Genomic DNA, 12,734 nt, shown 5'->3' with positions numbered 1-12,734 from the left:
CACCTTCTCTCTCTCCCCCTCCCTCCCTCCCGCTCCTTCTCTTTCTCTCTCGCTTTCCCCCCTCTTCCTCTCTCCCCCCCTCCCCCTCCCTCCCCCTCCCCCTCTCCCCTCTCCCCCCCCTCCTTCTCGGGGCAGGTCTGATGATATGGACGGTGCGGGTGGAGGACTAGGAGCCGCTCTGCGTCACGTGAGCCACTCAAAACACCTGCTGTCAATCATGGAGCGGGGGAAGTCCACGCAGCCTGCCGTACTGTGCTTCCTGTACATTCCCAGTGGCCGAGAGGATTGCTATGTGGTCCTGTTCTTAACGATACCCCAAGCAAACTCTCTATGGGCCTGTCTTACAATACCCCAAAGTGAACTGTCCTCTTCGCCTGTTCTGCCCAATACCCCACAGCCCAGCTGTCCTTTAACGGGCCTGTTCTGACCCAATACCCCCCCAGCCCAACTGTCCTTTAACAGGCCTGTTCTGACCCAATACGCCCCCAGCCCAGCTGTCCTTTAACGGGCCTGTCCTTACCCGACACCCTCTGCTAACGGATCTAATTCTGCTTCTCTCCCTGCAGAGTCAGTTTCTCCTCTCCTTACAAGCCATCTCCATTATGGTCCATTTCTACATGGGAACAAAAGGCCCTGAGAATGTGAGTCATGTTTCATGACCTTTGTATACTATAAGCTCTTATTGGTGGAAGTCCTGTGCCATTTTATGATGCTGCATTGTGATTGGTGGAAGTTCAGTGCTTTGCTCTATTGCTGGATTGTGATTGGTGGATGTGCTGTGCAGTGCTTTATTTCTGTACTGTGATTGGTGGATGTGTGCCCTGCTCTTCTTCAGCCGCAGGTGGAGGTGCTGTCGGAGGAGGAAGGGGAGGAGGAGGACGAGGAGGAGGACATCCTGTCCCTGGCGGAGGAGAAGTACCGGCCGGCCGCCCTGGAGAAGATGATCGCTCTCATCGCCCTGCTGGTGGAGCAGTCTCGCTCAGAGAGGTGAAGGACCAATCAGAGAGCTGCGTTTGCACCCCATGACCATCCTCACTCGCCACCCTATTCCCCCGATCCTGGTTTCATCCACCGGCTCGGTCATAGACTCTAGCCACCGGACTTCCTTACTCGTGGGTGAATGTGGATGTGGCTGAACCTGAGCTTGAGAATGGGCCTTGCTCAGTCCGTGTGACGCGGTACCCGCTGTTTATCTGGTCTCCATCGCCATCGTGTGGCTTCTGCTGTGCATCGCTGAGCGAGCGAGCGAGCCCGGTAACAAGGCAACAAGGGAGAGAGAGAGAGAGGGTACCGTTTCCATGGTTACGTCCACAGTCACTGCCGAAAACCATCCGTGTCCTCGTGTGAGCCCCCGAAGCTAGATCTGCCCCATCTGCTACCCCCCCGCCCCCCCTTCACACACGTTTTAATGTGATTCTGTATTTGGAAGAGAGCAGATGGTGGTGTTTCAGTTCTTCAGTCTGATGTCGTTATTTACCGCTGTCCCCCCACACCCCCCTACCCCCCCACCCCCCCCAGGCACCTCACACTCTCCCAGAACGACATGGCGGCTCTGACTGGCGGGAAGGGCTTCCCCTTCCTGTTCCAGCACATCCGCGACGGCATCAACATCCGGCAGACCTGCAACCTCATCTTCAGCCTCTGTCGCTATAACAACCGGCTGGCGGAACACGTAAGTGCGCGCGTGCGGCTTTAAAAAATTTTTATATCATGACTGAACCTGTGACTGTTTATAATAAATCAATAAAGCTTTTTTAAAAATGATCTTTGTGTGCCTCTGGGGAATTAATTTTGCGATATGTAGGCATGCGTAAATATCAGTTTGTTGTTCTTTCTGTTTCAGATTGTTTCCATGCTCTTCACATCCATTGCAAAGCTCACTCCAGAGGTACGTGCTGTTACTTATCTGCGTATATGTGGTTTGTTTATCCTTAGGATGCCTTGCATTTGAGGGACAGGTCTCTCTCTCCATCTCTCTCTCTCTCTCTCTCTCTCTCACTCTGCCTCTGTCCCTCTGTCAGTGTATGTCAGTTATATTTATTGGCCCTTGGTTCTGTGCTGTTACAGCATGTGTATATAACAGCCTATGCTGTTCTCTCTCTCTCCCTCTCTCAGGCTGCTAATCCCTTCTTTAAGCTGCTGACCATGCTGATGGAGTTCGCTGGAGGCCCCCCGGGCATGCCCTCCTTCGCCTCCTACATCCTGCAGAGAATCTGGGAGGTAAGCCCTGCCTGCCCCTCCCTGTCCTGCCCCGTCCTGCCCCGCCCTGCCCCACCCCGCCCCGCCTCAGCGCCTCCACACGTCTCACACCGTTCTGAGGGACACTGTTTAGGCCGCGGTGGTCTTGGCCTGAAGGGGCTCCATCTCTTACACTCCTGTAGTCAGACTTATCTGCAGTCTGTGCATCAGGAGCCACACCACTGGCCCTGACGGCTGCCAATGCTACTGCCTCCATACTGCAGGGACTGTACCTGACTCGTGTGTGTCTGTGTGTGTGTGTGTTCTCAGGTGATAGAGTACAACCCCTCGCAGTGCCTGGACTGGCTGGCGGTGCAGACTCCCCGTAACAAGCTGGCGCACAGCTGGGTCCTGCAGAACATGGAGAACTGGGTGGAGCGCTTCCTGCTGGCCCACAACTACCCCCGCGTTCGCACCTGTACGGAAAGTTCCGGAACTTAGGGCCCCTTGTGACCAGCATGTCAGCTGACTGTGTTCAGAAATTCAATGTGAAATTGTCAAAAAAAAATTAAGTTAAACTTCTGACCTTTGAACCTTGACCTCTCGCCCCCCCCCCCAGCCGCAGCCTACCTCCTGGTGTCCCTCATCCCCAGCAACTCGTTCCGGCAGATGTTCCGTTCGACGCGCTCGCTGCACATCCCCACGCGGGACCTCCCGCTCAGCCCCGACAGCACGGTGGTGCTGCACCAGGTGTACAACCTGCTGCTCGGCCTTCTGGGACGCGCCAAGCTCTACGTGGACGCCGCCGTCCACGGCACCACCAAGCTGGTGCAGTTCTTCAGCTTCATGACCTACTGCCTCATCTCCAAGACTGAGAAGCTCATGTTCTCCGGCTACTTCATGGACCTGTGGAACCTCTTCCAGGTAGGCGTGGCCTGGCGCCGGTTTGAGCAGGAAGTGGTCAACACCGGTGGTGGAAAAAGCCCAGTTCTGCGCTGGTGTTGATAACGGCCTTTTTTGTCTTCATCCCTCTCTCCCTCCCTCCCTCTCCTGCCCTCTCTCTCTTCTCCCTCCCTCTCTCACTCCCTCTCTCCAGCCCAAGCTGTCCGAGCCGGCCATCGCCACCAACCACAACAAGCAGGCGCTGCTGTCCTTCTGGTACAACGTGTGCGTGGACTGCGCCGAGAACGTGCGGCTGGTGGTGCAGAACCCCGTGGTCACCAAGAACATCGCCTTCAACTACATCCTGGCCGACCACGACGACCAGGAGGTGGTGCTGTTCAACCGCGGCATGCTGCCGGCCTACTACGGCGTGCTGCGCATGTGCTGCGAGCAGTCCCCCGCCTTCGCCCGCCAGCTGGCCTCCCACCAGAACATCCAGTGGGCCTTCAAGAACCTCACGCCCCACGCCAGCCAGTACCCGGGGGTGCGTGTGTGCCCCGCCTCTGCTCCCGGGGGACGGGGGGGGGTTCAGCTTCTCTCTCTCTCTCTCTCTCTCTCTCTCTCTCTCTCTCTCTCTATCTCTCTCTGTCTCTCTCTTTCTCTCTGTCTCTATATCTTTTTACTGTGTGTTTGTGTGTGTGACTGTGTTCACACTGTCCCAGGCGGTGTGTAGAAGTTACTGTGAGTGTGTGTGTGACTTTGCTCTCTGTGTCTCTCCGAGGTGGTGTGTAGAGGTCACTGTGTGAGTGTGAGTGTGAGTGTGAGTGTGAGTGTGAGTGTGAGTGTGAGTGTGAGTGTGAGTGTGAGTGTGAGTGTGAGTGTGTTATGACTCTGTTCTCTCTCTCCTCTCCCAGGCAGTGGAGGAGCTCTTTAACCTGATGCAGCTGTTTGTGGCTCAGCGGCCAGACATGAGAGAGGAGGAGCTGGAGGATGTGAAGCAGTTTAAGAAGACCACCATCAGCTGCTACCTGCGCTGCCTGGACGGGCGGTCCTGCTGGACCACGCTCATCAGGTGTGAAACACACACACACACACACTCTTACACACACACACACACACACACACTCTTACACATGCGCACACACACACACACACACACACACACACACACGCATTTACCAGCTTGCACACAAGCACTCTCACAGACGAGCTCATTCTCTCTCTCTCTCTCTCTCTCTCTCTCCCTCTCTCCCTCTCTCTGTGGCAGTGCCTTCCGAGTTCTGCTGGAGAACGATGAGGACCGGCTGCTGGTGGTCTTCAACCGGGGCCTCATCCTCATGACTGAGGTCTGTACCGAGGGCCTACACCACACCTTAAAAAAAAAGCCAAATTCTGAATCAGTTATTAAGACAGAATATCCCAAATATCTCACAGGGGTCTTTGAGTTAATCTTCAGACTTTAGCGTGAACAGTTCCAGAACATGTTTGAAATAATCTGCCCTAGGCTGTCGCACAAGAATGTCGCCGTGGTCACAGATGTGACCTGTTAACCTTCTGAAGAGCAGGTTTGGATTGGATTGTGTATTCAACATTCTGAGCCGGTGTTCTAGAACTCCATTGCTTTCAATCACCAGTAGTGATTGTGACATCCGCACTAGAATGTTCAGTTAGGAACATTCTAATCACAGTTGTGATCTCACACCTTAAAGGGTTGACTAGTCCAGCTCTGGGGAACCATAGAAAGGCATGTAATCCCAGGCAGTATCAGACTATGTCATGTGACCAGTTCGGTATCCCCCACCCCCCCCCAGTCCTTCAACACGCTGCACATGATGTACCACGAGGCCACCGCCTGTCACGTGACCGGGGACCTGGTGGAGCTGCTGTCCATCTTCCTGTCCGTCCTCAAATCCACGCGGCCCTACCTGCAGCGGAAAGGTAAGCGACAGGCCCCGTCCACCGCTGAGACCTATTGTAGCTGCCAGTTTTTTTGGTGTGTTCCTGCACTTCAAGTGCTTAATTGTATTCAGTGTTTGGCTATAGGGTATGCTCACACCTCCTGTTTACAAGGAAACCACAAAAGCCAGCAGTCAGTTTGAGATCCCGGGATTGGCATTTTGGGTGGAGTTTGGATTCTTTGGGGACTAAGTGGCCTGTTGTTATTCTGTTGTTTTGTTATATCCTGGTATTTTTAACGTACTGTCTTGACACACGATGTCGGTCAGGCGTGGTTGGTGTTTGGAGCTGGAGGTTCTGACCCGTTTGTTGGTGTTTGGAGCTGGAGGTTCTGACCCGTTTGTTGGTGTTTGGAGCAGGTGGTTCTGACCCGTTTGTTGTCCTTGCAGATGTGAAGCAGGCCCTCATCCACTGGCAGGAGAGGATCGACTTCGCCCACAAGCTGCTCACGCTGCTCAACTCCTACAGCCCCCCCGAACTCCGCAACGCCTGCTTAGGTGCTTTCGCTGAGCTGCGTTTATCTGCGCTGTTCCACACTGTGGTCTTAACCCCAGTCCTAAAGTGTTTTGTTGTAATAGCCGACGGACACTATTTATTTCTAAATTAAATGTTTGATATCAGTTTAATTTCTAAATGAAATGTTTGATATCCCTTTGATTTCTAAATGAAATGTTTGATATCCCTTTGATTTCTAAATGAAATGTTTGATATCCCTTTGATTTCTAAATGAAATGTTTGATATCCCTTTGATTTCTAAATGGAATGTTTTATATCAGTTTGATTTCTAAATGGAATTTTTGATAGCGGAGCTCTAATGTTTCTGGTCTTTTCCCCTGCAGATGTGTTGAAGGAGCTGGTTCTCTTGAGTCCACATGACTTCCTGCACACGCTGGTGCCCTTCCTGCAGCACAACCACTGCACCTACCACCACAGCAACATCCCCAGTGAGTATCCTGTGCACTGGGTTTAGCAGTGAACAGCGTTCCCCTGTGTTTCCCCTCGATTCCCCTCCAACCCCCCTCCAGTCCTTCGCTGACACCCCCCGTGTCCCTTTGCTAACCCCCCCGTGCCTCGTTGACCCCCCCCCCCCCCCCTGTCCCTTTGCTAACCCCCCCTGTGCTTTGTGTTGGCAGTGTCCTTTGGCCCCTACCTGCCCTGCAGAGAGAACATCAAGCTGATGGGCGGGAAGAACAACATCCGGCCCCCGAGACCCGAACTCAACATGTGCCTCCTGCCGACTATGGTGGAGACCAGCAAGGTGGGTGGGGAAATGTGGTGGAGACCAGCAAGGTGGGTGGGGAAATGTGGTGGAGACCAGCAAGGTGGGTGGGGAAATGTGGTGGAGACCAGCAAGGTGGGTGGGGAAATGTGGTGGAGACCAGCAAGGTGGGTGGGGAAATGTGGTGGAGACCAGCAAGGTGGGTGGGAAAATGGGCAGAGACTGTCGAAGTGGGTGGGAACAGAGGTGGAGATCAGCAAGGTGTGTGGGGCCTGGGCTTTATAAGGGGCAGGAACCGGGGTGATGACGAGGGTGGATCCAGCGAGGTGGGCGGGGACAAGGGAAGAGGAGGAGACCAGCCAGGTGGGAACGGGGCTGGGGATTCGTCCCTGGGCGATATGTTCACGCCCAGCTTCACACGCTCGGATGTTTGGTTTCCTCGTTCGGGTTCCGCACCGCCGGAGAGGCACCGCAGTTCCTTCCTCCTTCACGGAGTCTGTGCTTCCCTCCTTTCAGGGGAAGGACGAGGTGTACGACCGGATGCTCCTGGACTACTTCCTGTCCTACCACCAGTTCATCCACCTGCTGTGTCGAGTGGCCATCAACTGCGAGAAGTTCACCGAGACGCTGGTCAAGCTAAGTACGTCCGCACGCCGTGCTGCTTGGCGCTTGTGTGGCAGAATGCGCTGTGCGAGCGCTCTGTCTTCATCACACTGGTGTGCAGGTATAAAGAGGGAAGCACAGTGGAAATGAATGGGAATTTGGGCCAGTACCCACCTCAGTAAGACGTGCAGAAATGTCATGAATGCCCTGTGAGTTTTGCGGAACGATGTATAATGTAAATGGAGAAATCTGGGTGACAACATAGTAAATTATCTCTTAATGTTGGCACACGTTTAGGGGTAACAGAAGTTTAGGAGTACACTAATGCTTCCCAGTTAGTCAATGTGCTCCTGAATTATTATTCCAGTTAGCACACATCAGCTTTTAGGGGTAGAACCCTGACGTGCTGTGGAGCTCTATTACAGTCACGGAGCATGTCACACAAACGCGAGGAAGTCGGTGCGAAGGCCACATTTGGTTGGAAGACCTATTGTCCAAGCAGAGAAGGGTTGGTGCAGTGCTCTGATTCTGACTCTAGGGGGCACTGTCTGGTTTCAGGTGTCTTGATTGCCTATGAGGGGTTGCCTCTGCACCTGGCCCTGTTCCCTAAGCTTTGGACGGAGCTGTGTCAGTCTCAGGTAAGCCACACTGACACCCCGCCCCTCTTCCAGGTTTGGGCTCAATGCTGTGAGTGCATGTTAGCCGTTAGCATTACACAGTGCAGCAGTGAACGTATGACTGTTCAGAGCTAACACACTGGAGTGTGCTCGCTTTATTTTCATGTTTTGTTTCTGGAATGGTCTCCACGCTGGTCTCGTATCAGAATCGGGGTGTGTTAGCGGGTTTTTGGCCGTGTGTAAAGTGTGTAAAGTTTACTCTGTCTTCCGTCCAGTCGGCCATGGCTAAGACCTGCGTGAAGCTGCTTTGTGAGGACCCGGCCTTCGGGGAGTACATCAAGTGCATCCTCATGGACGAGAGAACCTTCCTCAACAACAACCTGGCCTACTCCTTCCTCACCTGCTTCCTGCACAAGGTGAACACACTCTCTGAAATTCCTATTCCTCTTTCATATGCTTCTTTCCTGTACACAGAGAGGAGGCTGGGTAGTGTAGTCCATATTAAAAAACTATGACCCCTCCCCCATGATTAAGCTTTTACTGAATCGGTGTAATATTTGCAGGGTAAAAGCCGAGCTTTAGTGTCACATTTACCCCTTTGCCAGGTAAAACTGATCTGTTCCTACCTTTACGTGTCTCCGTGTGCCTTCAGGTTCAGAACCAGGTGCTGTCTGGGCCCAACTGCGCCAGTCTGGTCAACATCCTGGTCACCAACCTGGTGAACCAGTACCACAGCCAGGAGTCTGAGCCGGCCAGCCAGCGAATGGAGATCTGCAAGAACAGTGGCGTTCTCAACGCTGTGAGCCCCCCCTTATACACCCTTACACCCTTACACCCCTACAACTCCGCCATTTAGCACACACGCTTATCCAGAGTCACTTAGACAGCCTGGTGTTTTAGTACATGCAAAAAAAAGTAGATATACAATCAATATGCAGTTGGACTTTTAAGGAAGCAATCGCAGGTTAAGTACGTAGAATGGCAGTGCCCCATCTTGGAAATCAAACCCGCAACCTCTGAGTGACAAGCCCAGTTCCCCAACCCACTATACTATGTCCAGTCACACGTTAAAACTCTGGAAAAGTGCACGGATGGCCCACAATGCGTGGACTTCGACCGGTTGATTTTGCGTTAGGTGTTTATAGTCATTCTCTATTGTGTGGCCAGTGTATGTAATCAGTTGCTTATTGGCCTCGTTGATAAAAGTCAGCTTATCGCTGCAGTTGTTTATCTGCGTTTGATCGCTGACGCCCTGGCCGAGCTTCAGAATACTGCGTGTACAGTGTTCCTTCTGTCCCTGAATCAGTCTCCGTGCTTAAAGGAAGTGGCCGAGCCAGTGCTGATTGGCCCCTGGTGTCTCCTGTCCTCTCTCTCCCCCCCCGCCACTCCCCCCCTTCAGGACCTACGGGCCTTGGCTCTGCTTCTGTCGGTGCACACGCCCCCACAGCTGGACCCCGCCCTCGGCCCCGCCCTCCAGGACCTGCTGGCCAAGTGCCGGGCCTGCCTCCAGCACCGGAGCAGCCTGGAGCAGGAGGCTAAGGACCGCAAGGCCAAAGGTACCCGTCGGCCTGTAGGGGGCGCTCTTGCCCACGGCGCGGTTTTGGGGGGGGGGCGATTCCATTTCAGGGAAGACTTAAAAACTCTCATCTTCAAAGAACACAGATTTGCTGTTTTTCAGGTCATGAGATGGCAGTTCAGTTGGCCCATTTGAAAAAATGCTTCCATGGGCTAGAAATTTAGTTTGCCTTCATACATGGATCATGTGACTTGTGCTGTACTAGTTCTCATAGAAAGCATTTTTTAATCAGTGTTTGATTTGTTTTGGCTTTAGCCAGGTAAGGTGTTGCCAGTACTATTCTTTTTCTGTCATGACCTGGCTGTACTTGAGCTATGTATCATTTAATGTTCATAAATGTGTAATAACCATGGTAATAACACCTGTCATAACCAGTCATGGTAATGTTATAAACGCTTATTACAGATGTCATGTCAGCTGTGAACTGTGACGTTTTTACACCAGGCAGCTCACTCCCTCGGCCCCTTCCCCTCCTCTTCCTCAGCAGACGAAGAGGGCGCCACCCCGGTGAAGCGTCGGCGTGTGAGCAGCGAGGAAGAGCACCCGGGCGGGGTGGAGGTCGGCGGCGGGGCCTGCCCGCCCGCCTCCTCTTCCTCGGCCTCCTCCTCTTCCTCCTCCTCGTGCGCGGAGGCCAAGCCGGAGACGCGGGAGGCGCTGACGCCGGGCAGCGCCTCCGACACGGAGACGCGGGACTCCTCCGTCATCGACCCGGGCACCGAGCAGGACCCGCCCTCCCCGGACTCCGCCCCCAACCCCGCCCCCGGCGCCTCCTCCCCCAAGGAGGAGAAGATGGAGGCGTCGTCGTCGTCCTCCTCCTCTTCCTCCTCGTCCTCCTCCTCCCCCCCGGACGGCGCGGGGGGCGGGGCGTTCGGGCCGCAGCCGATGGCGGTGGCGGCGGCGGGGGGCGGCGGTAAGGAGGAGGAGGAGGAGGGCCGGAAGGCCGGCGGCTCGAAGGCGGGCGAGGAGGACCAGCCCTTCCCAGCGCTCCCCGAGGCCGGCGAGGCTCCAGGCTGCCCCCTGCAGGAGACGGACTGCGTCCACGCCGCAGCGCACGGCCTCTGGAACTTGGCGCAGCAGCAGGACGTTCTGGACACGCTGTGCCGGACCGTGGAGGCCGCCATCGGCGCCGTCGCCAAACTGTTGGCGAAGGGAACGCGCGCCTCCTCCGTCTCTTGACGGCATTTCCAGCGCGAGTCTGGCTTTTTAATCCTTTTCTTTCTCTCTCTTTCTTTCTCGCTCTTTCTCTCTCTCTCTCACACACACACAGACACACCCATGAAACCTGTTTAACTACCCTGTTCTGTTTTTTTTCTCCCCTTTCCCCCCAACCTTCTACTGTCTGTTTTTGTTTTAAAAGAACTCAAATCCCCCCCCCACCCTGACCCTCGACCCCTGACCCCTGACCCTCGACCCCCCTGCCGGCTGTCCTGAGCAGTTTCTCTGCGCTTCCGTCTCGTCACGTGATCTTTACTATTTTTTATTTTTTATTTTTTAGCTTGAATGGCAATAGATTCGCACCGTATGCTTGAAGTGTCCGGGGCTGTAGACACACAGCCTCGGACTAATAACTGCAGCTATAGCACATTTTCTCAAAGGGCGCGCAAAAAAAAAAAAAAACCTCTATTTTACTCGTCTTCTTTTTTCATTTTTACTTATTTCAGAGTTCTTTGAAGTGATTTATTTGTTTTGAGGTTGCTGTAACGAGGGGGAAGGTTTACAGAGTTTTAGTCTTCTCTCTCTTCTGTACGTAATTTAATTTTATTGCATTTTTACTGTGTATAAAATGGTGTCTTCTGTGCCAGTTTTGTACTTTATTAAAGGAGGCCTACCCGGCTCCCGGCTTTGTGGTTATATCCAAACTAAGTTTACTTGTACATTAAGGAACCACATAAACCTTGATTCTGTTAAGAATCCTCTTCTAGTTCTGACCTGGCCGTGTATATGAGTATATATATGGTGCTTTATTTGACAGGATGCCTGTGGATGAAATAAAGCGCTGCTGGTGTGGCTGTTGGAGCTTTATTTTATTTACTGAAATACATTCCATATTATATTGTCATTCTCGCATTTCCCGATGTTTGTGTTTGTTTCTTTTCTTTTTGTTTTGTTTTTTTTTGTTTGTTTTATTTTAATTGAGGATAACTTAAATAAAAATTATAATATGAATGATTATCAACCAGAATCGACTAGAAGCTGAGAGATTGGTTTGTCTTTTTGTACCCACACACACACACACACACAATTAGAGTACACAGCATAATGTACTTGATTTGGTCTATTTAATGTCGATATGTGTGTCTGGCTGGGATTACGGGGGGAAAGGTCATCTCTTTTCAGCGAAGGCTGAACTTCCAGGACCTTCTCACACGTCCACGTCGAGATTCAGCTGGAATGTTACGGCCAAGCGCCACGCCGCGTTTGATTGGCTCCCGTTTGGCAAGTTCACTCTGGCGTTTCCACCCCGGTACACCTGGGCCCAGTTCACACAGGCGTGACCAGTGCCTTCAGATCTCTTTCCCTTTTAAATTTATTTTTACAGCCATCGGAAGTCTCTTTTTAACAAGCATTCATGTCGTGAGATTTTGTGTCTTTTTCTGGCTGCTCACATCGTGAATGTGTAACCCCTCCGCCTGCCTCTCTGCAAGGTTTCCTTTGTGGATATTTTAAAAAATGTTTTTTTTTTTTTGCTTTTGGTGGGGGAGGGAATATAGTATCGACCATTTCTAAGATCATCTGCCATTTTTAAAGAAGATTTCAGGAATTGGGAAATTCAAATGAAAATGCCTTGTTGCAAATTTCAAAGTCCCATTTCATCCGTTTTTATTCTTGATTGGCACTTTACTGTAATGTTTTTTTTTTTTACCCACTGTGAAATTATGTAAAACTTAAAGGTTAAGTATAATTGTAATAAAATTCAAATTTCAAGTTTTTTCTGAACTTGAAACATTGCTTCTGTTCTATACTCGCTAGGCTAGCGTTGGTATGGCTTGAGGATGCTTCTGTTGAGTGAGATTAATGACAAGATGTCTGAAAAGTCTAGTATGCAGTTACAGAATGTGCCCATAAAGTAATTATGACTTTACCACAGATATTTCATCTACTCTGACCAAATATTCTGCCTCCTGTACTTCCCTAACTAGAGGCTCTGATTGGTCACTGAAAATTGTAATGCAGTATCTTCTGTGAGGTGTGTTGCCGTGCAACCTAACTGTCAGGACGGAACTTTCTGTTGAGCTGTTGGAAAGTATGTGAAACAGTATGAACAGTGTTCATACCTCAAAGCAAGTTAGAAGAAAAAGAATATTGGCAGTAACTTTTTTTAAATATGAAGGAAAACCTTTGCTTCCAGTTTAAAAAAAAAAATGAAGTACAAATCTGTGGATTAAACCATTTGACTTTGTTTAAATGTCACTAAAAAGTAAATCCAGGCTCTTACAACTCCTTCAGCCCAACATAGAATATCTGCAACTGTGGCAGGATATTTTTATTGGCTAGCCGTGTAAAACATTCCAGCCAATCACAAGTGTGTGTGGGAGGAATTTCCGCCATCTCCATCGTAGCTGGTCAGAGGGCTTCTTCTGTCTTCTCCTTGACAACTCCCCTTCGATTCTGTTTACAGAAAATTCTAGAGCTCGTCATACTTTTATTTTCGTGTTTACTTACTCCCCCGCAGTTCAGCTCTAATCTGCCTCTCTGATATAAT

The 12,734-nt window shown here is 51.6% G+C and overlaps 1 protein-coding gene across 1 annotated transcript in view; it reads left to right on the top strand.

Moving 5' to 3' along the window:
• Nucleotides 1-11,223, top strand: part of usp34 (ubiquitin specific peptidase 34) — a 55,801-nt gene extending 44,578 nt beyond the window's left edge. Inside the window, exons 58-78 of the mRNA XM_064325165.1 lie at nucleotides 136-247; nucleotides 480-641; nucleotides 836-987; nucleotides 1,519-1,672; nucleotides 1,844-1,888; nucleotides 2,116-2,220; nucleotides 2,509-2,656; nucleotides 2,798-3,102; nucleotides 3,275-3,604; nucleotides 3,975-4,132; nucleotides 4,328-4,406; nucleotides 4,872-4,998; nucleotides 5,406-5,513; nucleotides 5,856-5,960; nucleotides 6,150-6,274; nucleotides 6,752-6,875; nucleotides 7,397-7,476; nucleotides 7,731-7,871; nucleotides 8,108-8,254; nucleotides 8,855-9,011; nucleotides 9,519-11,223. Coding sequence (XP_064181235.1) covers nucleotides 136-247; nucleotides 480-641; nucleotides 836-987; nucleotides 1,519-1,672; nucleotides 1,844-1,888; nucleotides 2,116-2,220; nucleotides 2,509-2,656; nucleotides 2,798-3,102; nucleotides 3,275-3,604; nucleotides 3,975-4,132; nucleotides 4,328-4,406; nucleotides 4,872-4,998; nucleotides 5,406-5,513; nucleotides 5,856-5,960; nucleotides 6,150-6,274; nucleotides 6,752-6,875; nucleotides 7,397-7,476; nucleotides 7,731-7,871; nucleotides 8,108-8,254; nucleotides 8,855-9,011; nucleotides 9,519-10,207 — 3,553 coding nt within the window. The 3' untranslated portion in view covers nucleotides 10,208-11,223. The remainder of the gene's footprint in view (nucleotides 1-135; nucleotides 248-479; nucleotides 642-835; nucleotides 988-1,518; nucleotides 1,673-1,843; nucleotides 1,889-2,115; nucleotides 2,221-2,508; nucleotides 2,657-2,797; nucleotides 3,103-3,274; nucleotides 3,605-3,974; nucleotides 4,133-4,327; nucleotides 4,407-4,871; nucleotides 4,999-5,405; nucleotides 5,514-5,855; nucleotides 5,961-6,149; nucleotides 6,275-6,751; nucleotides 6,876-7,396; nucleotides 7,477-7,730; nucleotides 7,872-8,107; nucleotides 8,255-8,854; nucleotides 9,012-9,518) is intronic.
• The last annotated feature ends 1,511 nt before the right edge of the window (nucleotides 11,224-12,734 follow it).

This window comes from Anguilla rostrata, chromosome 2, assembly GCF_018555375.3.
Source record: "Anguilla rostrata isolate EN2019 chromosome 2, ASM1855537v3, whole genome shotgun sequence".
NCBI classification, from domain to species: Eukaryota; Metazoa; Chordata; class Actinopteri; order Anguilliformes; family Anguillidae; genus Anguilla; species Anguilla rostrata.
This window is presented reverse-complemented; position numbering and strand designations above follow the sequence as displayed.